The 26660-nt window shown below is 40.9% G+C and overlaps 1 protein-coding gene and 1 non-coding gene across 2 annotated transcripts in view; both read left to right on the forward strand.

Annotated features, from left to right (window-relative positions):
* LOC149279402 (E3 ubiquitin-protein ligase MARCHF1-like) overlaps positions 1–26660 on the forward strand; it is a 94226-nt gene that overhangs the window by 45621 nt on the left and 21945 nt on the right. The window contains exon 5 of the mRNA XM_089501222.1: positions 18771–18918. Within this exon, the coding sequence (XP_089357348.1) occupies positions 18771–18918 (148 nt within the window). The remainder of the gene's footprint in view (positions 1–18770; positions 18919–26660) is intronic.
* On the forward strand, positions 22289–22418 carry LOC149279403 (small nucleolar RNA SNORA35). The gene has a single exon (XR_016278583.1). It is a non-coding gene; the product is annotated as a small nucleolar RNA SNORA35 (small nucleolar RNA).

Here is a 26660-nt window from a genome sequence, read left to right on the forward strand (position 1 = left end):
TCTCTCACTAACTTCTCTAATTCCCCTTCCCCCCTCTCTGACCACCACTTCCTATCCAACTCTATAACCTTGCCTCCTACTCGCGCCCTTGAACCCCAACCTCGCCTAACCAGAGATCTCAGCTCTATTAACCTTCAGAAATTCTCAACCAATTTGCTCCCTCTCCTCTCTCCTATCTCAAACATGTCATGCCCTAACAACGCTACAGCTCTCAATAACTCCACTCTCACATCTGCTTTTGAGGATGTAGCCCCAGTTACTACTCACGCTTCACGATGTTCAGGTTTCCAACCCTGGCACAGGACTGTAACCCGACACCTACAACGTTGTTCCCGCAATGCCATGTCTGACTTTCTGCACTATAAATTAATGCTACGTTCCTACTACTCTGCTCTCAACCTTGCTAAAGAAACCTACTTCACCTCCCTCATCTCCTCCCTGTCTCATAACCCTAAACGACTCTTTAGCACTTTCAACTCTGACTTTGCCACATACTTCATATCTGCACAGTCACCACCGTGCCCTCACCCTTCCTACCAACTGACCTCTTCTCCCTTCACTACATTAAATCAATTCTCTGCTGTCACTGAAGAGGAGGTACATGCTCTTCTTCTTTCCTCTTGTCCACATGCCCCCTTGACCCGATCCCTTCCTATCTCACCCAGTCTCTTTCATCTACTCTTGTCCCTATTCTAGCTCACATCTTCAACCTCTCCCTCACTACTGGATCTGTCTCATCCTCCTTCAAGCATGCTACCATTACTCCAATCTTGAAAAAGCCCTCCCTTGACCCGACTGATCTGTCAAATTACTATCCCATCTCTCTACTTCCTCTCACCTACAAGCTTCTTGAAAAACTTGTTTATACCCAATTAACCAAGTCTCTTGATTCCAACTCCCTACTTGAGCCTCTTCAATATGGTTTTCGCCCTCGACATTCCACTGAAACCGCCCTTACTAAAGTTACTAATGACCTACTAACTGCTAAATTCAAGGGCCAGTACTCTTACTGGACGTTCTGCTGCTTTCAACACTGTTGACCACCCTCTCTGTGACACTGTTCTCTCCTGGTTCCCTTCTTACCTCTCTGATCCTACCTTCAGCGTCTCTGTCTCCAATAACACTTCCCCTCCCCCTCTCATTCGTGGTACCCCAAGGCTCAGTTCTAGGACCCTTTCTGTTCTGTCTCTACACTTCCTCACTTGGCAAACTAATCTCATCTTTTGGCTTTCAATACCACCTGTATGCTGATGACACCCAGATCTATCTATCCACTCCTGATCTCTCTCCCTTTGTCTTAGATCGTGTAACTAACTCTTGCGACAGTGTCTTTGCCGTTGCCATTAGCAAACATGCAAAAGACACTGTCGCAAGATCTCCCTATAAAACATGCAAAAAGACCATAATTTACCTTCACCGAGCATCAAGGTGACATAGAAAGTTAAAAAAGGAAGAGAAAACCTCAGGCATAACCCATAGAAATGAGTGAGTCTGAAAAAGTTGCTTCAGACAAATCCTAAAGAAAAAGATGTTTCAGATTTTTAGGATGCTAAACCTATGTATAAGTATAATTTCTAATATGTGTACAATTAGGTGAGTTTTTACTTTCCTTTTGTCCTTTGGGGCACTTTAAAAAAAAAAAAAGGCTTCTGTGTGATGAAGAGTGGTGCAAATCCAAATCCTCTGTAAACATATTAATACTATAGAAAACAAACCGCAATAACCTTGCAAGAATATAAAAAACATTGTTTGTACTTCTGAAATGGCACAAGCTGCTTAGGAACAAAGATGGCACAAGGAAGCTATTTGGAGACAAATATGGCACTGACAAGCTGTTTTGGAGACAAATATGGCACTGACAAGCTGTTTTGGAGGCAAATGGCACTGACAAGCTGTATGGGGACAGATAGCACAGGCAAGCTTTTTTGGGGACAAAAAATGTATAGACAAGCTGTTAGGGGGCACAGACAAGTGTTTAGGGTACAGATAAGCTGTTTGTGGGCACAGATGGCACAGACAAGCTCTTTGGTGAAAAGATGGGACAAGCAATCTGTTTGTGGGCTAATATGGCCCTGGAGTCTCATTATAAATTATAATAAAATGTTTTCACAATGCACTTTTTTTACTTGGATTCCAGCTTCTTCAACTACCTTGCTTTTGGATCATGTCCGATTCCTTTGGCCAGATGTCACCAAGACATCCTGGCAGAGTAGCAATGTCTCTGTCATTCAGGGCTCCTCCAGCCCTCTGTAGTTTGCGGTCGCGTGGTATGGCTGCCAAGCTGTTTATTTAATTATTTATTAATTTTTTTGTGGAAAAAAAACAGAGGGAGACTAAGTCTCCCTGATCAGGCCCCAAGGACAGCCTGGCCCCTTACAATGGTAATACTTGAACCCTCCGATGGCAGACCTGTTCTCCAATGTGGTATTTAAAGTTAATGTTATTTTTTTTTCTACGGTACAACCAAGGCCTCTGTATTCAGGCTTGAAAGAATTAATTTGCCTTTAACTTAATAAAGTTGACACTTGTGGTCCTTGAAACTTGAAAATGGCAATGTAGCCACATTGTGTTCCCAAGGCAACTGGCTGTTACAGTACATTTCTCTTATCTTTAATGTTACATAAGATATGATTTGTTTTATAGCTAGGTGGTATAGTTAAGATAAATTTGATTTACATTTAAGCAGTTGGCTGCATTGCACTTCTGTCTTCCATAAATTGAAATACCAGCCTAATACTGTAATTAATTTCATTGTTGTAACTGATGAAAGTTTTTTCTGATCCACATGAAAAATATTTTACATTTATGACTTTAACATTTTAAGTTTCTGGAGAAAGCGCATCATTGAGAGTCACAAAAATGACACAAACACGAGGGGCAAAAAAAGCAAATCTATGATTGTGTGACTGAAAAGTGCACATATATTCAATATAAATTGGAGCTTCACATGGATAAATATTTATCTGGTATTATACAAAAATCTACGTTAACGAACATAGCCAAAATTGCATAATAGCCTCAATAGTGTTGCCTACTAGTTATGTGCAAATGGAACAAAACTGATTCAGACTTCAGGAACGAAGTTTGTTGCCTGGTGCCCACACTCAAACTCACTCTCACTCTCTGTAACTCACTCTCTCACACTGTCATTCTCACTTACTCTCTCATACCCTCTAAATGACTCCTTACCTTCTCTGCTGACCACTTCCGCATTATCTTCCACATTTTCTTTTGCATCTTCTTTCTCCTATCTTCTCTCTTCTCTATTACATCTTCAATCCTTAATCTGGTATTTTCTGTCTTCATCCGCATCTTAATGGACTTAACCTGGCAACGTCTGCCAAAATGGCAGCGCTGAAGTGATATCCTCCGCGATCCTCAAATCAGGGAAGGGGACATAACAAAAAAACAACGCCATATTGCCCTCGTGATTTCCTTTTCCCCAATTGGAGCATTGGGGAGACTGAATCGCCGAATTTACCAAAATTATGTAAATGTGCAATTCATATGAATCCGAATGCAGAAGTCTATTGCCTACAGAAGCTGCTAGATATGTTCTACCATGATTCTTTCTCTGTGCGTATTTATTATTAATGCACAATGAAGGCAAAAGGCACCTAAATTCTTTACGCTTTAGAGTCTTGGTCTTTACGGAGCAAGTTGCCCACCTTTCTGAGACTAACAGAGTTAAGCCAGCTTTATATCATTGACCTCATTTGAAAAGTGTGTTAAATGCTCTTATTTTCATTAGTTATGTATTGTTAATGGAATATGAAATACTATAGCACCCTCTAGTGTTAGCATAAAATCACTGACTGACATTTTGTGCTTGGGTTACAAAGATTCTAAAGGGAAATTACTATAAATATGTAAATTATTATCTTTAATTTACAGAGCGCCAACAATTTATTCACCGGTTCTTACAATACATATATTCAAAGGTTATGACAAAACTAAAATTTACAGACTAAGATAAACAGATTAGGTCAAGAGGGTGCTGATCGCTATTTAAACTAGACTTAAGCATTTGTCTTCGGGCGAACATGAAAACGAGCACGAAGAGGCCGTTTTTTTGTTCGTTCCGAAGACACGCCGAAGAGAATACAGTGCCGGCAAAACGTAGGAGAAGACAAAGACTCACAACCATGAAGAATCGAAGATTCTTCGTGATCGTCTTCGTTTTTGCCGCGCAGCCGCCAAAATTTCAAACAGGAGTGAGCTCATCCTCGTCTCTCCAATCAGCTCACTCTTGTGACGTCACGCTAAGGGTCTCGTCCAATGCCTGTGCTGCTGTTTTTTGAATTCTGAAGGCGCCTTTATAAGACCAGAGCTTGCCTGAGAGATCCATTCATTTTTCGCTGTGACTGCTTTGGCAACACTGCTGTGCTGCATCCGAGCGTTACAGAGAGAGATTGTTCTGTTCTGTGTGAGACTGGTAAGCCTCAGCCTGCCATTTCTCACAGTGTACTCTTCCTCACTTCAGTTCTACTTAATTAATATATTTAATAATAATAATTTGATTAATTTAATAATTTTTTTATTTCATTTGTCATCAACTGTAGTGTATAGTGCTGTTGAGTTGACAGTGCACCCATTGCCTCAGTGGCACTGGGGTGCCCTTGCCCTGGGCTGGCACTAGTGCCTACTGCCTGTCCTGCTTAAATAAATTAAATAATAGAATTTATAAATAATAATTTAATAGTACATTATAATATTATATATATATATATTTGTCAGTCATATATATATATTATATACTATAGTATACTAGTGTAGAGTGTACTGTAGACATTCAAGACATCTACTAGTGTCTAATCTAAAATCAGTAATATTAATAATTAATAATTGAATACATTATAAAATTATATATATATTTGTCAGTTATATATACTATAGTTAGTAATAGTATACTAGTGTAGAGTGTACTGTAGACATTCAAGACATCTACTAGTGTCTAATCTAAAATCATTAATTAATATCAATAATTCTATAATTCTTATCTTAATAGTTAATTAAATTAGCTTTAAATAAAAGTAATAATATTAATTAATTACTACAAGCGTATAGTTCAGCTAATCTTATTAGTACTGGTGCTGCAGCTCTATAGTTTGTGCTTTGTTTTAGCAACAGCAAGAGACCAAGTAAATTTTTTTTAATTAATAATCTTTCATTTTATTTCATTTGTTTTGCTCACCTCAGTCCATCAGTGAAGTGAACTTGTTGGGCTAGTGAGTGCAGCCGCATAAGTGCTGTGTTCTTTTTTGATCAGCAAGCAGTGACGTTAACTGTTTTGCAAAGATTTTCTCATTTATTTTACATTTTATTTCAATTTTATTAAAAGTACCCTTAGTGTTTTGCTCACCTCAGTCCATCAGTGAAGTGAACTTGTTGGGCTAGTGAGTGCAGCCGCATAAGTGCTGTGTGTTTCAGCAAGCAGTGAAGCTAACTGTTTTGCTGTGACATTTTATTTTATTTCTAATTTCTTTTCAAGAAAAATTGACTGTGTGACGACAACAACTGTACTAAGCAAAGCTTCAAGCTAATAGCTGTAGTACTAAAATAATTCTAATCTTTAGCATAGTAGTAGGATAGGCTCTTAGGCCTGTGTAAATTCAAAGTCTTTAATTTTTTTATCCCCCCCCTTTTTTTTTTTTTTTTTTAACGTTTTTTTAAACACTACACTACACACACAACACAAAATTTGAAATGGATCCTCCTTTTGGGACTAAGGAGGGACAAGCTCCATCCACCACCACCACCAGCACCACCACCAGTTTTAAGATGCAGCCTTTGCGTCAGTCTAGTCAGCCAAGTAGGCCAAGCTCTCGCTTATCATTTGGGGAAGCATTGCTTGAAGGATCATCAAGTAAAGGAAAGGCACCAAAAGCAGGCAGTAGTAGTGCGGCTTGGCCCACAAGCTCTATGTTTTTTTACGGAAAGCCTAAAGCACCAGAAGCACGTTCAAAGTTAAAGGGTAGCACAACTAGTACTTCTACTAGCCCAGTGAGTAAAAAGAAGTGCCTTTTGCCCCAAGCAGCATCTTCCCCATCCACGAGCAGCATGCAAGGTACCAAGCAGAGCCAAATTAGCAGCAAGACTCAGAGGGGTCCCAAACCAAAGCGATCTCATTCCTTTGTAGGGAAAACCACCCCCACCTCTACCGCCTCTACCACCACTAGTGCTGCGCCTACTGTTCCCACCGGTACCGCCACGCCATGTCCTCCTAGTACCTCTAACAAGCCACCAAGTCCTTACAAAATTTTTGTAAAGACAGTTAGAGAGAGGGCTACACATAGTGGAACTCCACCTAGTGAGGTAGCAGAGGAGCCTGAGACTGAGAGGCCAAGTGCAGAGTCTGTTCTTCCTGCTCGCACTACTACTAGTCACGAGTCTCACGACGATATCAGTCTTATCTCCAGCCTAGCAGGAATTCTATTCGATCTGGCTAATGAAGAACTAGACTATGAGCCAGAGGAAGTAGAGGAGATGAGTGGTCAGGAATCAGATTCCTCAGGGAGCAGTGTCCAAATGACTAGTGCACAATTTTCCCCTGAGCCTCCACCTTCTCCGCTACGATCATCACCATCACCACCACCAGCGGCAGCAAAACCTAGCAAATCTAAAGCTAAAGCAATTAGCAGTCCCACTATGGCCAGTACTGTTTCCACCAGTCCCACAACCACTAGTTCTGCCTCTGTTCATCCACCCCGAGCAGTAGGAGCAGCACCCAAGGCACACTCCAAGGCTATGCGCGCCCCAATTTGGGAGCACTTTGAAAATGTTGAAGAAGGGCGCTATGGAAAGTGCAAACATTGTGGGAAGCTAATAAGCAGAGGGAAAGTGTCTGGCCATTTTACCAGTGCTAGCATTAAGCATCACCTCAGCACTCAACACAACGCTGTGCTATTGGGGAAAGATGCAGAAGTAAAACTCAGTGCAGGCAGCATAGCTGGTGGCCGTGGAAAAAACCCAACAGCTGCTTCTTCTGAGCCAATAGCAGCAGCAGCTAGTGCTGGCAGCCAGAGACCAAGGCAGGTTGGAGCACTGCATGTCCAGCCCACCCTGGAACAATTTGTGGCATTCCAATCCAAAAGGTCAATGCCCAAACAGCAGGCTAATAAAGTAACAAGACTGATTGGTCAGTTCATTGCTGTTGGAGGGGCATCCTTCTCTATGATCGAAGGGGAGCCTTTCAAACAATTGAAGGCGGCTGTGGCTCCACAATATACAGTTCCGTCACGTTCCACTTTCAGCAGGAACATTGTCCCCTCATTGTATCGGTCCTGTGTTGCAGCAGTGAAAGAGGAGCTTTCCAAGGCTGCTGGTCAGTGTGTTCATTTCACTACAGATTTGTGGAGTGCACCTAGCGGCCAGCATGCCTTTCTTTCTTTGACAGCACACTGGTGGCAGCCCGGTGTGTCTAAGGAAGCTGCTGCAGCAGGCTACCGATCTTTCCTTCTCCATGCAGAAGTGATGGATGAAAAGCACACTTCCCAAAATATTCTGCATGCAATGAGGAAAATGTTTAGCCTTTGGGTGGGAGCAGAGGCGGGCACCAATGTTGAAGTTGGTTTTGTGGTATCTGACGGAGGTGCCAATATGATGAAAGCGCTGCGAGATGGTCATATTGTTGGTGTGCGCTGTGCAGCCCACATCATCCATCTTGTAGTGAAGGCAGCAATGTCAGAAGGAACTAATGTGGTAGCAGTAGTTCTGTCCCGCTGCAGAAAGATCGCTGGGCACTTTCACCATAGTGTTAAGGCTAGACAACTTTTGAGGGAAGAGCAAGAGAGATCAGGTCTTCCCGTACACTGCCTACGTCAGGATGTCAGTACACGGTGGAACGCCACGTTAGACATGCTGGAGAGGATTTTGGAGCAGCAGAGGGCAATCCATAATCTTGCCTCAGAGCACAATATTGGGATTACATCTCCATTGAATAGGGAGGATTGGACAGTGATCGCCCAGCTAGTGGCAGTCCTTAAACCATTCAGGGATGCCACAGAAAAGTTAAGCTCGAACACTGCCAGTCTAGCCCAGGTAATCCCAGTGTTCTCCCATCTAGGCAGCAAGATGGATGTGTTACTTGAAAACCGTGAGGCTGTTCAAGGTGGCACTCTACAACCTGACGTAGCAGCCATAGTCAGGAAGCTGAAGGATCTGCTAAAAGTACACCTTCGCAAACGCATGGAAGAGAGTCCCGAAATGATGCTAGCGTGCCTTTGTGATCCAAGAATTAAGGGAAAGCTAGCTTTGAAATGTAATGTTCTCAGTAGCTACCGGGAGCAATTGGTCAACAAGGTGCGTGACTGGCAGCGTAAAATGGGAATGCTGTCCGAGGAGGCAGAGGTGCAGGAGGAGGAAGAGATGATGTGGTCTGCAGCAGCATCAGCAGCAGTGCCACAAGCATCACAACAACACAGTGAGTGGAGCAGCTGCGTTTTGGGAAGAGGCACTTGGGAGTATAGTTGGACCATCTGACAGAGCTAGCAGCAGAAAGGAGAGTAGTGCTGCTGAAATGGTCAAACTTTACCTCTGTGAAGTTCCTTCTGCGCCTAATGTTGATCCTCTTAGCTACTGGGATGAAAAGAAGAGTGTGTGGCCTGCACTCTCATGGGTTGCGCAGCAGCTTCTATCATGTCCGCCAACCACTGTTCAAAGTGAGCGCGTGTTTTCTATGACTGGAAACATACTGAGTCCACAGCGCTCACGCATGGCACCTCATCTGATGGAGCAGATTGCCTTTCTTAAATTCAATCTGCCCAAGTTGGGTTACCCAGCTCTTAGCTTGGAAAGTAAATTTTTTTTCTCTCTAATGTTTAAGGTAGTTTCTCCCCCTGGTTGCACGTGTTTGTGGTGTGGCAACGTCTGCTACCTCCGCCGGTGTAGCCAATTTACGCTAGGGCCTAGTGTCTGAGCTCTGGAAGTCTGCTGCCAAACGTCTAAGACTGACAGTTGTTTGGATGCTTTGCCCTGGGGTGAAACAGGTGAGCGGGTCGTCAATTGCCCACTCATTCGCCTTTCCCAATTCTGCTGCTGGTGGTGGTGCCAGCGTCTCTTCTCTGCCAGTTCGCTTCCTGGCTAGTGTCATGCCTCAAATGTCCCTAATTGACTGTAAGGGCAGTTTCTCCCCCCTGGCTGCCTCTGTTTGCGGTGTGGCAACGCCTGCTACCTCCGCCGGTGTAGCCAATTTACGCTAGGGCCTTGTGTCTGAGTTCTGGAAGTCCGCTCCCAAACGCCAAGGACTGACAGTGTTCGGATGCTTTGCCCTGGGGTGAAACAGGTTAGCGGGTTGTCAATTGCCCACTCATTCGCCTTTCCCAATTCTGCTGCTGGTGGTGGTGCCAGCTGTCACGGTCAGGACTACTTGCCAAGCCGTGACTGTGTGGAGGGCGTGGGCATGAAGGGGTTAATAGCACCAGGCCTCTGGATTTACTAACTTGACCCCTTAACAAGGCATAAGCTACACCAAATGAACCCCCAAATCCTGCCTGTATCCCCCCAGGTAGTCTGCCACCACTCACGATTTTGATACCGGATTCGTGAGAAATCCGAATTAGAACATTTATCTCTATATATATATCAACCCATCCCGGGCAAACAACATATATATATCCTGTAGAACTTAATAACAATATGGTAAGGTGTTATCCTCTCTTAGGGTTTGTGGATATCGATACTAGAGCCCAAAGACAGACTTGGATTATATATATTTAAATAACAAAAAGACAAAGATTACACAGTGCCAGAATTACAAAAAACAAGACATACAAAAGAAAAATAAAACAGCAAACAGTTCTTAAAAACAATAGGACTTAAACACAGGACCCTCACTCACGAGTTTCTCCAATAAGCAGGCCTGTGGGAACTCCTTAAGTCCAGACGGTTTCTTATGATGTTGTTCCGATCAGAGTATATCATGGAGTTCTGCCTTGAGGTCGCTGCATTGTCCCTAAATCAGACTTTTGGAAGCAAACGCCCCTCTGACCACATGACTGATTATATGACACCATCACCAAGAATCGGGTCCCATCTTTGATGTGCCAATAAGTTATGGTGGGGTAAAGGTGATGGAAACCCTTCCACTTCTGTTTGCGGTGTGGCAACGCCTGCTACCTCCGCCAGAGTAGCCAGCTTACGCTAGGGCCTTGTGTCTGAGCTCTGGAAGTCTTCTGCCAAACGTCTAAGACTGACAGTGTTTGGGTGCTTTGCCCTGGGGTGAAACAGGTGAGTGGGTCGCCAATTGCCCACTCATTCGCCTTTTCCATTTCCTTTTCCATTTCCATTTCATTATTTTCCTTCTGATACACCACCTACCAAACATAACACACACAATAACACATATAACACAGTGACATAACACATAACACACATAACACACACACGTACAATGCACAAATCCCAAGGACCTTTCCTCTTGTTATTTGTCCTGGCCTTCACTTCTACACTCACTAGCATTAACGCTATAACTCACACTTCATCCTATAACATTTTTCCATCCACATACCTGCCAACAGACCCAACTTTTTCAGGGACAGTCCTGCTTTTTTCCAGTCCTGTCCCATCTAATTTAGCTAAACTAGGTATGCAAATACACGTAGGTAGTTATAGCTCGGTAGGTAGCACTAGTATAAACATTAAATAAATATAATAAAGTACTAAATAATAAATCTAACTTTAAAATACATTTAAATAAACCCTTAATTTTTTTTTAAAAACCCATTAAAATTAAATTATTATTTAGACATAATACATCTTTAACCAAACCAGTGCACTGCTAATAATCTTAAACATAACCGTACATTAACCCTAAGCTATTTTTTAGTTCATTTTTCCATCCGCATACCTGCCAACACACCCAAGATTTTGGTGGACAGTCCTGCTTTTTTCCAGTCCTGTCCAGTAAAAGTTGGGTGGTTGCAAAGTATGCCATTGTAAATAGGTATCAAATGTTAGGCATGTATTACAAGTGGTCCAAAATCAATTTAAAAATGTAAAATAATCCCTATTCTTTTATTAAACATCTATGGATGTGTGACTGTGTATGATAAAAAGGAGGCCAAGTTCCTTGGAGCATTTGTCTAGGTCATTTTGTGTACAATACACCTCGGTACGTGTGTGCAACTCTATTGGTCGTTTCGGCAGGGGGCTCGCCTGTCATCACGGAATGAAGTGCGTTCTGCAATTCACTCGTTGATGCCAGACCAGCCCCCTGCCGAAACGACCAATAGAGTTGCACACACGTACCTTCACGGCAGCTGCTGCTGCTCCGATCTGTTGTTAACCCTGTATTAACCCCTGCTAGGCAACTGGGAGGGAAACGAAGATCAAACGAGCACGAAGAATGGCCACGAATATTCGCCCGAAGAGAAGACAGGAACGGACGAATATTCGCAGAATACGAAGATTTTTTCCCCCCCGAAGACGAACACGAAGAGCCCCCTGGTGCCCAAGTCTAATTTAAACCCTAAAGATCTTAATACATGATGAGAACTGCTGCATTGCAAAATTTGTTACAATGTAGAATGTATACATGTGTATACTGGTATTTAGTGTATTCCATATTAGCATATAAAGTGGAGAGAAGAACAAATTTGATTTCATATCACAATGATACACATAATGTATAATTCTAGTTTCCATTTATATTGTTAATGAGGTGTATGAATCTAAGGTATTAATCACTGTCAAGCTATCAGTTCCAAATACAAGTTGCTATTAGAAGATAATTTGTGATTTAAAAAAAAAAAATGTATTCTAAAGTCAGTGTGAAAAAATTAATATGACAGAAATATTCAAATTAATGTAAATTACTTTATTTTGTAGAAATAAATAGAAAATGCACACTTTTCCCAATACCATAGTTGGTTAAGGAAGTATATGGGAGAGAGTTGAGGGAACGTCAACAGGGAACTGCCAGGGTTGGCTACCCTTCACTTGGAGACTCTGGGTTAAACCTGGCAAGTCCCAGAGAGGTTGAATGTGTTATATAATGTATACATGTATTATGGGATATATGTGTGGTACAAATATGATCAAATAGAACCTCCTGAAATTTCTGATGGTGTACTGCAATCAGCAATGCAGGGAAATGGAGCTGAGATCAGCAGCAGTGGAGATCAACATGAAAAGACAGAGAAACTTTGTTTGCTCCTTTTAAAAAAAGTACTTAAGAAAAAAATATTACAAAAATGGAACAAAAAATTAATAAATTAAAAATCAATAATCAAACAGACTCCAGTGATGTCACCATGACATCATAAAGGTACGATTCAGTTCAAGAGAGACACTGGGGTCTTTAAACATTTTAAATCCTGCCTTAAAAAAAGTCCTTGTCTTTCCCCTAATGCAAAGTTTAAAAGTAATAAAAAATTGTTTAGTATGTATAGTGGAGCATTTTGCATGTGAGGTATTATTCTATGCAGAGGATGATTTTTTTTTCAGTTGAACCTCCTTTGCGAAGGAATCCAAAGTAAAACTGCAACAATGGGTTATTTTTTAAATTGACTCATACTAAATGATAAACAACAGGTAGTATAAAGAGAAAGTCCTATCCATCCTTGAAAAAAATATACTTTTTTGGATATGCTAAAAATGGCAAAAATACTTCTGTCACAGGGAGTAGAATCCTGTGCCAAAAAAGGGTTAAATGACCATTACTCATAAAGTAAAAAATATAATCTGTAATGAGTAATTAAATAATTATTTCTGAGTGGCTTTGGGTATTTAACAGTACTAGAAATGATATTTTAAATACTGTGTGGCCTCCAATTAGAAATCCCTTTTTGTTAATGCATATATTCTTTTGTCCTTTTGGACTAAATGAATAGGATTTGCAAGTGTTAGTGGACAGACTTAATTGGCTGAATGGTTCTTATGTGCCATCAAATTCTATATATATTTATATTTTATTTTATACTGTAGCCAAGTGGTTTCTATGTTTTTTATGCATGCAGAACTCCAGTATTATTTGTATCAGGTAGGTGGCAGCAAAAACATATAAATACAGCATCTGTTTCTCAAAACCTTATGAATATGTATCACATTGCAATAGGAAAGGTATCTGTGATGAAATATTTTAAATTAATGGTGCTGTCTACATTTTGTAAAAAAAATTAAGACAAATGCTATATTACCCAACTGAGTATCATTCACTACTTGAGACTCTAGCAAGTCCAATATCACTGTAATAAGCATATCTAAGAGTTGTTTATCTCACAACTCACACGGTTCCTATAAGTTGGTTGAGTACCATTGAGTTATTAAATTTAGAACATTGATTAACAAGCAACCACGATGTTTAGCAACAAAAGTATTTTATGTTTGATTTAGGTGAACTTGTTAAAATTAACAATACACAACATTAACCATAACATTAATGCATGTTTGGATGTACTGGTACAGAAATGGTCACATCCCATTGGGTAGAGCAAAGGGGACATTTTAGTAGAACATTTGGAGATAAGATTGGACATAAATGGGGTGAATTGGACAGACTAATGGCGAATGGTTCCATATATATATAGCCAGGAAGACAGAAAGAAAACATTTAAAAAAATTTATTTAATAAAGTACAGAAGGGAAGTGTATTTTAAAGGAGAAATATTAGGACAAGAGGCAGGGACGGGCTGGGCCGGGGGGCAGGGGGGCAATTGCCCCCCAGGCCACCCGAAATCTAATCTAAACGGCCGCTGGGTGCTGATGCCGCCGGCCGGTGCTACTATAATACTTTTTTTTTTTACTTACTTACTATGGCAAGCGGCAAGCCGATCCTTTAAAAAAAGGTATTAAAGCAGAGCCGGCCGGCAGCATCAGCACCCAGCGGCTGTGTGCGATGGCCGCCTACTGATGGGAGCAGTGCCAGCGTGAGGGTTGAAAGCTCCGCCCCCTCGCACGGAGCTTTCACCCCTCACGCTGCTCCCATCACTATGCGGCCAATCCAATCTAAATGGCCGATGCGTGCTGCCGATGCCGCCGGCTGGCGCTACTTTAATTTTTTTTTTTTATTTAATATGGCAAGCCGGATTGGCTTGCCATAATAAATAAAAAAAATAAAAAAGTATTAAAGAAGCTCCGGCCGGCGGCATCAGCAGCACGCATCGGCCGTTTAGATTAGATTGGCTGCCTAGTTATGATGGGAGCAGCGTCAGGAGTGAAAGCTCCGCCCCCTCGCACTCAGACTGCTGGAGCACCGGATGTTAGTGACACAAAGTAGAAACGGCAGTCTGCAGCTACGAGGAGACGGAGGCCTAGACGAAGAAGTGGAAGAAGGTTATTAAACCAGTCTTTTTACAAATTATATATTATTCTTTTGTATTCGGTAAAAAAAAAAAAAAAAAGGTAGTGCCACCTCTGTCCCCAATTAACCCCTCCCAGTGTCACCTCTGTCCCCTTTCAGCTCCCCATGTCATTGCTGTCCCCCATCAGCCCCAACCAGTGTCACCTCTGTCGCCAATCAGCCCCCATGTCATTACTGTCCCCATTCAGCTCTCCAGTGTCACCTCTGTCCCCAATCAGCCCCTCCCAGTGTCACCTCTGTCCCCTTTCAGCCCCCCATGTCATTACTGTCCCCATTCAGCTCTCCAGTGTCACCTCTGTCCCCAATCAGCCCCTCCCAGTGTCACCTCTGTCCCCTTTCAGCCCCCCATGTCATTACTGTCCCCATTCAGCTCTCCAGTGTCACCTCTGTCCCCAATCAGCCCCTCCCAGTGTCACCTCTGTCCCCTTTCAGCCCCCCATGTCATTACTGTCCCCATTCAGCTCTCCAGTGTCACCTCTGTCCCCAATCAGCCCCAACCAGTGTCACCTCTGTCCCCAATCAGCCCCCCATGTCATTACTGTCCCCATTCAGCTCTCCAGTGTCACCTCTGTCCCCAATCAGCCCCTCCCAGTGTCACCTCTGTCCCCAATCAGCCCCCCCATGTCATTGCTGTCCCTATTCAGCTCTCTAGTATCACCTCTGTCCCCAATCAGCCCCTCCCAGTGTCACCTTTGTCTGCATTCAGCACCCCCATGTCATTGCTGTCCACATTCAGCTCCCCAGTGTTACCTGTGTCCCCAATCATACCCTCCCGGTGTCACCTCTGTCCACAATCAGCCCCTCCCAGTGTCATTACTATCCCCATTCAGCTCTCCAGTGTCACCTCTGTCCCCATTCAGCCCCCCATGTCATTACTGTCCCCATTCAGCTCTCCAGTGTCACCTCTGTACCCATTCAGCCCCCCATGTCATTGCTGTCCCCATTCAGCTCACCAGTGTCACCTCTGTCCCCAATCAGCCCCTCCAAGTGTCACCTCTGTCCCCATTCAGCCCCCCGTGTCATTACTGTCCCCATTCAGCTCTCCAGTGTCACCTCCGTCCCCATTCAGCCCCCCATGTCATTACTGTCCCCATTAAGCTCACCAGTGTCACCTCTGTCCCCAATCAGCCCCTCCCAGTGTCACCTCTGTCCCCGTTCAGCCCCCCATGTCATTACTGTGCCCATTCAGCTCTCCAGTGTCAGCTCTGTCCCCAATCAGCTCTTCCAGGGAATTAATATTTGAGAGTGTATGGGCCTACTTGATCCTGGTAGGGTACTCATATTAGACTTTCCCTGCTGATGTGTACTATATGTCCCATAATTCTCAGCCAGTATCATGGGGGACATTTACCTGGCTGAGCATCAGGGGGACATTAGGTTTTGCGTTTTTTTTTACTATCCTTTGTTGCTATTAAATTTACTTATGTTAAACCACATTTGAATCATATTTGTATTTTTATAATCAATATGAGTTAGAAAATCAGGAAAAGAGGGGCTGATTCGGTGGCACAATGGGCCACTTGACTTGACTTGCCCCCCAGGCCTTAGGCTGCCAGCCCTCCCCTGACAAGAGGTCATAGTTGAAAGATCATAAGTGAGAATCAGAGGCTAAAATGTAATGGAAGGACTTTTACGTAACTGAGGTGATTGATAAGGGGAACATGCGCCTAGCAGAAGTGGCAGAGGAATTTAGACATGTATGGGATACAAGACCAAGGAAAAATGAAAGTGTGAGCCTTTACATTTAAAATAAGGAGCAGACTAGAAGGGACATGTAGTTCTTATTAGCCATTTTAAATGTATTTTGATAGGAACCATTTGAATGACTGGCACAGTAGGGCAACAGATGAAGAGCAGTGGAATGAGAAAATTAAACTGAAAAACGGGCTGAGAATTAATTAAGTGCACCTCTCTTTCTCCACGTATTAATCTGCATTAGTCTGGCCTCTTGGATTACCTCCACAAAAGGGCGGAGCCACGGAGACAGCCTCTCCCTCATTCTTCCAATTGGTGGAGAGGGTGTGCATGGAGGTCTTGCAGAAGCACTCTAAGGGCTGGTTAATGGAGCTGATACCAAGGAGAAGCAGACAAAGAAAAAAGACAGAAGAAAGTCAGAAAACAGAAAAACAAGAGAAGAAGCGCAGCTGAGGAAAAGAAGACAGGTACATGGAACGGTCAGGGGAGAAGGTAGGGAGACACAGAGAGAGAGCATGGGTGAGAGAGCATAAGAGTCAGAGAGGGAAAAAGCAACAAAATGCAAACAAAAATCTGGAGCTCTTTGCAGTTTTGTGGGGTTCCTCCTTGTTTTCAAACATTGCTATGAATTTAAGAAGTTCGGTAAAATTAAAATGTGTACTGGTCCAAGCAGATAAATAAGAAGTGATCTTTTGTTTTATTAGTGTGTTCTTTTGGTGAAGGCTACCTCAATAAAGTAATGTGGGAAGAAAACAGGTTGGAAAAGGACCAGCAAAGAGGTTGGAGGACAAGAGTGAAGCAGTTGAGGGTGATTGCTTGCAAGCAAATCGCTTGAGATAAATCATAAATGGATTTTTAAGACATCATGAATTTGCTCTTGTCTTTGAGATATAATTTTTCCATTTTTTTTATCTACTTAATAATCTGGAAATTGCAGTAAATCCAAACACCCTATTTAAATTTTTTTAAAAATAACATGGGAAAACAATATCTCAAAAGCAACTTCTCATGTTCATGAGTTCTTAAAGAGTTTATTCAAGAGTTAACTCAACCATCTCATTGTCATAAAACAGTCATAAAATACTAGACTTGTGAACATGGGCCAAAAAACAATCCGGACAAATTTTTCATTTTGATTTTGGTCTGTTTTTGGACAATTTTATATTGGTTTAAATGAAATTCAGAGGGTTTTTCAATTCAGAAGCAAATGTGTTGTCACTCACCCTCATTCACTCTCACTCTGTCTCACACAGTAACTCTCTCTTACCCTCTCATGCCCTCTCTCAATGTCTCCCTATGTTCTCCCCAACCACTTATGTGTCCCTGTCTAATTTTTCTTCTGCTGAGCTAATTGTCTTTCCTCTTGTTCTTAACTTCTTAAGTATCCTTTCTTATTTTTTGGTCTGCTTCTGCAAAATGGTGGAGCCTGGTGGATCACCATTTTTTGGAGGTACCCCAAGAGGCCAGAATAATGCAGAGAGATTTGAGGAGTAAGAGAAGTGCAGAAATGCTTCTATTTCTCAGCGGATCCTTCTGCATTATACTGGACTCTAAGAGGAGGAGAGTGTGTACACAGGCTCAGCCCTTTTGCAGAACTGCTCCAGGTGTGCTTAATATTGAGGTAAATAGCAGGGAGAAACGGACCAAAAAAGAAGACAGAAGACGCAAAGAACAAGAAGGTGAAAGACAAGAAGAGGAGCTGTTGAAATGGAGATGGGGGTACAGAAGTGGTTGACGGAGTAGGTGGGAACACATTGAGAGCGTGAAAGTGAAAAAATAACTAAATGAAAATATGGAGTTTTCTGCTTCGTTTTCGTTTGTTTTGTTGGGGCCCCTCCTCGTTTTGGACATTTTTACAAATTAATGAAAAGGCAAATTTCATTAAAATACAAACCAATGTGAAAGCGTTGATGTGAATTGTAAATTTAGTTATGAATGGTAATAAAAGTCTGTATACTATATACAGTACATCCTTTCATTCCTTGTCCTACCTGTGTGTGATAGGGAATGAAATTCAAAGGTTTGCAAAGAGCCAATAAAAAAATCAATGTGAGTATGGTGTTAAAGTATAAAAAAAACAAAAATGTAATTTAAAAAAATAAGATTGACATATATGATCATGTTATAAACTCATATGGGATTTAGACATTTTCTGTATTTTGACAGTGTGACGACAGTTGACAAAGGTCAATATCTCTGTATAGCTGTAAATATCTTCATGAGTGGAATTAAATGTATTATAGGAATACCAAGTGAATGCAGAGTAAAGAATTTAACAAAATAAACCCAACTTGAATGTTTGAAAAGTGAATTTTAATACATTTTAACTGGGTCCATAGTTGCCCATAATAGTTAGTTTGCATGAAAGGTCTGAATAATAATCCTATGCGGATCAATGATTTAACAGATTTTAAACAAATTACAAATAAACATTCATATAAAAAAATCTTTCTTAATTTAACTCAGTATTGATTATCATGTTATAGTTTTTTGATGGGCTGTTTCCTTTTAATGTTGTTGTCTTTTTATCACCCTGGTGGAGGATAGAACTGGTTATATATATTTATATTATATGAAATCGGATATTATATGATATACAATTATATTTCCAAATCCAACAAAAATATTTGTACAAATTGGAGACTAGTAGTAGAATTGTTTAACAGTACTTATATTCAAACAAGTTGCATAATGATAGTGCTACCTGTTTTGTCAAAATTTTTTAGGTAATCCCTTAATTTTCTGTGTATTTTAATTTCTTTATCTTCTTTTCCAGTGGGAAAAATTGCAGATGACAAAAAGTGAAAGAAGGAAGATAGTATGTTCTGTAACATTTCACATCATTGCCATCACATGTGTTGTATGGTCTTTGTATGTGCTCATAGATCGAACCGCAGAAGAAATCAGGCAAGGGAATGACAATGGTGAGTTACGTGTTGCCCTTTCTAGAATATTTTTTACAATGGTGATTGTTTATAATATGCTGCTTTACAAAAATCCCCACCCGTAGAAAGAGGAAGCTGAAACAAAAGACCCAGTCAAACAGTTGCTCCAACTGGAGACTCCAGGTCAATACTGAGTATGATGGAACTAATCATATAGCTATTGCAGATGAAAATAGACTAGGGTTCCACTCAAAAGGCAAATATTTTTTCTGTACCCTATAATATTGCAAGCAGTGATAAATACGTCTGCCCATCTCTTCAATTAGCCATTTGTGTCTGAGGAAAAATGTTTCTTGGCTTCTCCTGCATCAAACACGTCACCCTGCACTAGTTTTGAATATAAATAACTTATGCTAAGCCAGAAATAGTTATTCCAAAGTGCATATTTTAACTTAAATGTTTAGAAGACTACCAAAACACAAAAATCTGTTTTTGTGTACCAATATAACATTCGCCATTAAGATCTACCAATCTATAGCGATCTCTCTTACAAAGCCTTGAAACCTGATCATTTCCCTAAAAAAAAAAATGTTAATAAGACTTGAAGATTAACCGAACAAAAACCCTGAAATGAAAACACTGAACCCCACAAAGTGGCTTCTCAGCTTCTGTAACACCAAAAGGTCTTTTAACCCCTTCGTGACAATTGCCGGTCCAGGCACGTCACTGAAAATCGTGACGATTATGACAATTGACGTGCCAGGACCGGCACGTCTTTAAACGGGTGAAAAAAATCGATCCGTGATCGATTTTTTCACTCAAACGGTGTTGCTCTAATGCCTCGACATCGAGGCATTGAGCAACACCAAAAAAAACATTCCCGCCCCCCCCCGATCGCTCCTAGGAGCAAAAAAAAAACATGTTTGAAAGACTGCACGTCTTTCAAACATGGCGGCGCCCGCCGCCGAAAAACGGGTTTAGGAAGCGATCGCGAGTCGCTTCCTTTGCTTAGCTGGTGTTGCTAAGATGCCTCAGTATCGAGGCATCTTTGCAACACCTGTTTAGCAAAGGAAGCGACTCGCGATCGCTTCCTAAATGCTCAACTTACCTTCCCGGTGCCTTCGAAACACACGCGGTGTTTCAAGATGGCGGCGCCCATCAAGCCGGGGGGCGGAGCCTGCTGACATCATCGGGGGGGTGTTGCTGGATGTCATGGACATCCAGTGAATAACACCCCTAGTGGTCAGATCACTCATAAGAGTGATCATGATTTGATAAATCAAAGGCAATGTTTTCTAAACATTGCCTTTGATCAGTATTGGATCTGCCCCCCTCCTTCACTTGCTTCTAGTGAGGGAGAGAGACAGATCGGTGTGTTCTGGTATTTCAGGTATTCCCTAATAAAAATATATATATATTGATCCAAAGGCTCTTATAAGAGCCACCCATATAATATTAACCCCTTCATTGCCATTGATCACTGCATAAACAGTGATCTTGCATAGTGGCAATTGTTTTTGGGTTTTGTTTTTTTTTTACATTTTTTTTACTTTTTTTAGTTTTTTTTAGGTTTTTTTTTATTTTTTATTATAGCCATTAACCCTTTCCTTCCCCACTATTTTTGCTGCAATTCTTACCATGCAGCGGTATACGGCTGAGGAGGCGTATGCCTTTTTGGCCACAGATTCTGAGGCCACTGATACAGCGTCAGATTTTGACGTTGGTCAGTTCACAGATACATCTAGTGATGTATCTGTGGCTGTTAGGACGCCTACCACACGTAGTCGTGGCAGTGCACCAGAGGCATGGGTAGCGCCTAATAGGTACAAGCCAGCTATCCCTCCTTTTTCTGGAATTCCTGGCATCAATATTGATGTTACAGGATTCACTCCACTGCAATTTGTGCAGGTTTTTTTGGGAGACGATGTCTTGGGAGACATTGTCACACAAACAAACATTTATGCCCAGCAGCACCGTGCTGCTAGCCCTAATTCTTTTTGGGCAAAACAGCCATGGACTCCCATTGACGTGCCAGAATTTCTTAAATTCTGGGCACTCACAATGTTAATGGGCATTATAAAAAAGCCCTCCATCCGCTCCTACTGGAGCACCAGCCCCATCTTTAGTACCCCCATTTTTGCCCAAACTATAACTAGGCAAAGGTATGAAATGATTCTTCGTTTCATGCATTTTAGCGACAACAGCCTGTGCCCCCCTAAGGAGGACCCCCAGTTTGATAGGCTGTACAAAATCCGCCCCCTGATTACCCATCTCGCTGCCAGGTTTCCAGAGGTTTATACACCTGGAAAGAATATCTGCGTGGATGAATCCCTAATGAAATATAAAGGAAGGTTGGGATTCAAGCAGTATATTCCTTCCAAGCACTCCAGGTATGGAGTGAAGGTGTATAAGCTCTGCGAGAGCGAGACAGGATATACTCATGCCTTCCGGGTATACGAGGGTAAGGATAGCTACCTTGACCCTCCAGGTTGCCCAGATCATCTGGGCACCAGTGCCAAGATTGTTTGGGACCTAATATTCCCCCTTATGAACAAAGGCTACCACTTGTATGTAGATAACTTCTATACAAGCGTCCCTTTGTTCAAGCTGCTGTATTGTTTCGATACGGTAGCTTGCGGTTCTATAAAAAAGAACCGCTTGGGTTTCCCACAACGCCTGGTACGAACCCGGCTAGGAAAGGGGGAGACCTCAGCTCTACGCCAAGAGGAGCTTTTGGCATTGAAGTTCAGGGACAGAAAAGAGGTGTGCATGCTGAGCACCATCCACGATGAGAGAACCGTGGAGGTTTCTGTCCGTGGCAGAGCTGGGGTCACTACAAAGCCAGTGTGCATCAGGGCCTATAACAAGCACATGGGTGGAGTTGATCTGTCAGATCAACTCCTACAGCCCTACCTCATTATGAGGAAGACAAAGGCCTGGTACAAGAAGGTTGCAATTTATCTAATGCAAATTGCAACCTATAACGCTTTTTTGCTGCACAAAAAAGCAGACACTGGGCTGAAGCTGTCTTTTTTGCAGTTTCAGCTCGAAGTAATTTCAGGTATCTTGTACCGTGATGCACCTGGTCCCCAAGTAGTGATGGGAACCAACAGAATTGGGGCTACCCATTTTATTTTTAAAATCCCCCCTACAGCAAAGAAGCAGAATCCCCAAAAGAGATGCAGGGTATGTTACAGCAGGGGGCAAAGAAAGGACACCACATTTTACTGTCCAGATTGCCCTGGAAAACCTGCACTCTGTGTCGGTGACTACTTCAAGCTGTATCACACAGTTTCCCATTTTTAATTTTTTTTTTGTTCCTGCTCCATTTTTGTATTTTTTTTTAATTTTTTGTTACATTTACTGTTTTTTAGCTTTTATTTGCTCCACCATTTTTAAGCGTTTTTATTTGCACTGTCAAGTGAACCCTGTGTCCATTCCGTGGCATGAGGGACCACTTAAGGTGCTAGATCAAATCCCTTCTTGGAGATAGGCCAGGCTTTCTTGTAACCTGTCCCTACTGATAGTTGGGTACAAGCATTTTTCTTTACCCAGATGTAAAATTCCTACTGAATTTGAATTGCTCATGTTCCAAATGTGGCCCTTTTGCCCCCAAACAATCTGACAAACCCATGCATGTGGGGTATCAATGTACTCAGGAGATGTTGCTGGACACATATCTGGGTGTTGTGTGACAGCAACATATACCAGGAGCTGTAATTTCACACCTGAAGTACAAAGTATGTGAAAAAAACACCAAAAACAATTACTATCCCAAACTTTGACAAGGGTTGGTGGTAGGATTAGTGCATGGAAAGGGTTAAACTATCAGCATCTAAAATACCCTGGGGTGTCTAGTTTTCAAAAATATATGGTTTGGTGGGGTAAATTTAATTTGCTGGCTTCAAAGATGCCCCAAATACCACATAGAGACAGAATTACCAGATTCAGAGAAAAATGGTTTTGAATTAGCAAAACGCTACTTGTACTTATTGCCCCATAACGTGTAGAAGAAAGCAAAAAAACATAAAAACATTGGGTATTTCTAAACTCGGGACAAATAGTAGAATCTATTTAGCAGGTTTTTTCAGTAGTTTTTTATGATGAATAAAAGATTTTTCAAATAAAAGTGAGAAAATGTGTTTTTTTTTCAATTTTTCGTCATATTTTATTATTTTTATTATAGGAAATTACATCATATGAAAAAAAATTTGGTGTCTGAAGAAAGCCCTTCTTGTCCTGAAAAAAACAATATATAACTTGTGTGGGTTTAGTAAATGGGTTAAGAGAAAATTACAGCTAAACACAAACACCGCAGAAACGATAAAACAGCCATTGTCACGAAGGGTACAAAAAGTAAAATCAGCCTTTGTCACGAAGGGGTTAAAAACCATCCCTTTTGTTTACACTTGGAAGTAGGGACAGAGGAAGATTTGGCGCCATGTCATGTCAGTGTATTCTAAAGAATGAAAAAGAAAGAAATGTAAAAAAGGCAGAATGCACTATATATATATATATATATATATATATATATATATATATATATATATATATATATATTTATATATTCTGATTGCTTAGAACAAACATCAAATATGTATTATGTATTCCAAATGTATCCATAGTACTTGATGTCCTGCTGTTTTGTTGTTTACTTTCTACTTTGTTCTGTTCCAAGCTTTGATGTTTAATTTTAAACTTTGAAGTAGCTCTTCTGTCTTTTAAGCGCACCTGCATCAATGTACTAGTATCTAATATAGGACACACTGGGCCATACGCAGCAGAAAAGTTAATACGTCTTTGATGCTTGTTTAATTAGCACCATTGGTACGTGAATTTAACAAAAAAATCTACTTCATATGTGATTACACAGGTTACAAGTTTTACAAGCATTTATTGTGATTTTGTTAAGGCAAGCTCTGTATCTCTCTGTAACTCATGATATTCACTTTTGCTTTATTGGGGGAGGGGAAATAAGTATTTTTTGTCTATTTATTATTATTATTATTATTATTATTATTATTATCCTTTATTTATATAGCGCCAACAGTTTACGCAGCGCTTAATACAATACATAAATTCAAGGGATATGACAAGACAAGAATTGACAGACTAAGACAAACCGATACATTTGGTGGAGAGAGCCCTGCTCGCAAGCTTACAATCTATTTACCTAAATTTTCTAATAATTAACATATGTATATGTTATGTAAATGTGCTGTGACCTTTTTTTGCAACCTGAGAAAGGAATGCTCAGAATATCATCCCCCTGGACCTATTGCCCTAGGTCTGGGCCTAGTAAGCCTTGGCCTTGATACTGTATGTATTTTGGCGAAGATTTACTTAATTTGTGACCAAACAATTAACTGGGGTGGGTTTATATAAAGAGTATACCTATTGGGACAAGCAGCAGGAAAATTATTTTGGTTATAGTAATTTGACTTATTTTACAATGCAAATTCCTCTATAGAATTAACCTTCCTTTGTGTGAACAGTCTTCTTAGTGGTACCCTGATGCAAGACAAATGTACATTGGGGTTATACCAACTTTGATGATCAAATGTAGAAGAACTGTATGTATCTTATGCAGGGTACAGCTAATGGTGCTGTTCCATTTATATCCCCTTATGTATTGTCTAGTATGTGAAACAACACAAAATCCTCTTAAAGCGACACAAAACCTTTTTTTAGAAAGCTGTTCAGTTCTATGGCAAAAATCTATCAGTTCCTGCATGTATGTCACATAACTATTAAGATTAGCCAGCAAAACAAATTAGCCGGACAAAATTTGACATGATTAAATAATAATTTCTGGGAGAGGTTTGGCTATTCAGAAGTGCTAGAAATGTTTTTTTTTCTTTCTAATGGTGCATTTAGTTGCAAAAGTGTTACATTCGCCAGAGTGGATACCGCACCTTCAATAACTACAAATGTCACATGTTTTCTATTGCAAGTAATGGGGAACAGAAACTCTTAAATTGTGAACACTACAATTTCAATTGATTTCTGAAAAATACAGGGAGAACAGAGAAAATCTAATACAAAATAGTGTTACAACAATTTATGAGATGAATTCAAAATACATTGGGTTGGTGATAGTTTAATAATGAAATGTTAACTTTGATTGGAGCTATTGTATTAAGAAGTAAACATAAATCATAAATTAAGTTCTTATATATCTGACATATAAAACAGTAACAGCAGAATTACCAGCAGCAGAAACTGAGCGCTACTGGAAGGACATATGGGAGAAAGAAAAGGTGAATTGATGTAACACTGTCAGTGGGTGGGATATATTAGGCAGCAAGAGAACATTTTATCCTCAAAGTTGATGTATTAGAAGCAGGAAAAATGCGCAAGCATAAGAATCTGAGTGAGAAGGGCCAAATTGTGTTCCCGGTTTGCAATGGTTAGTACCTATCAAAAATGGTCCAAGGAAGGAAAAGTGGTGAATCGCATCAGGGTCATGGGCAGCCAAGGTTCATTGATGCACGTGGGGGGCGAAGGCTGGCCCGTGTGATCAAATCCAACAGATGAGCTAGCTTAAATTACTGAAAAAGTTTTTGCTGGTTCTGAAAGCTGAGAAAACACACAGTGCACCAGTCAGGGTGCGCTTAGAATTGGCACGTGAGCATAAGAACTGGACCGCGGAGCAAGTAGGTATTCACCAAACCAATGAACATAACAATGAGTTCACTGTACACCAATGGCCTTCAGAGTTTCCCGATCTCAATCCAATTGAGCATCTTTGAAATGTGGTAGAAAGAGGACTCACTGCGTGATGTCATCATGTCCATAAGGACCAAAATCTCTGAGGAATGTTTCCAGCACCTTGTAAAAAGTATGCCATGAAGAATGAAGGTAGTTCTGAAGGCAAAAGGCACAAATACATACAGTATATGCACACACATATATAAAAAGAAAATGCTGTAGGTTTCAATATGAAGGAAGTTGTACCTACCTTGTTTCCGAATAATATAAGCAATAACAGTTATGATACTATAAGGAGATTTGAAGTACAGTGTAATATTAGTACTGTGCCTCCAACTAATGCACATAAGCTCTACCCATTAGGTAACAAATTAAACATACAGAAGTGACTGAATGAAAAATAAGCAGGCCATTGGTCGCTTTAGACAGTAATGTTTTTACTGGACATGGCTGAATCCAGACTGAATACTGTGCAGTGACAATGCTAGGGACTCTCCTTGGCAATAGTATTAGTTGCCATGACTACCATAGTTTCCAAATTAATGTTAACAAGACAGAAACATGAGCAAGTTGATCTTAAGAAGGCCTTGTGAACCAAATGTAGAAGCCAAAATAAAAAATCAGTAGTTCCCTTTTCAGTGTTCAAATGTGTATTTTAACATAAAAAGTGATTTTTAACTGCTGTATATTTGCAATATTTGTTTATAAAATTTTGCTCTTATGTTCTAACCACAGGTAAATTATGATATGTTCTGTTATAGTAGGCTTGACTTTAGGCATAAGTGAGTAGAAACTAAATTAATTCAGCAACTATTGGGTGCATAGATCAAACACATTGGGCCCAGAGGACAGTTTGTTACCAGACTGTCTTCCATTCATCAGCCATTGAAAATTACATTGACACATTAAATAATGATACATAAAGATATATGTAATCCATCACTATTGTGAAATAGCATTAATATTTGAAGCATTCCTGTCTCATCTCTGGTCAGACCTGCACATCTTCAGAAGGATATAGACTTTCTGGAGAGGCTTCAGGGAGGGCTACTAAAACTAACAGAAAAGGC

The sequence above is a fragment of the Sceloporus occidentalis genome, unplaced genomic scaffold (assembly GCF_023333645.1).
Source record: "Sceloporus occidentalis isolate IW3139 unplaced genomic scaffold, rSceOcc1.0.p SCAF_167, whole genome shotgun sequence".
NCBI classification, from domain to species: Eukaryota; Metazoa; Chordata; class Lepidosauria; order Squamata; family Phrynosomatidae; genus Sceloporus; species Sceloporus occidentalis.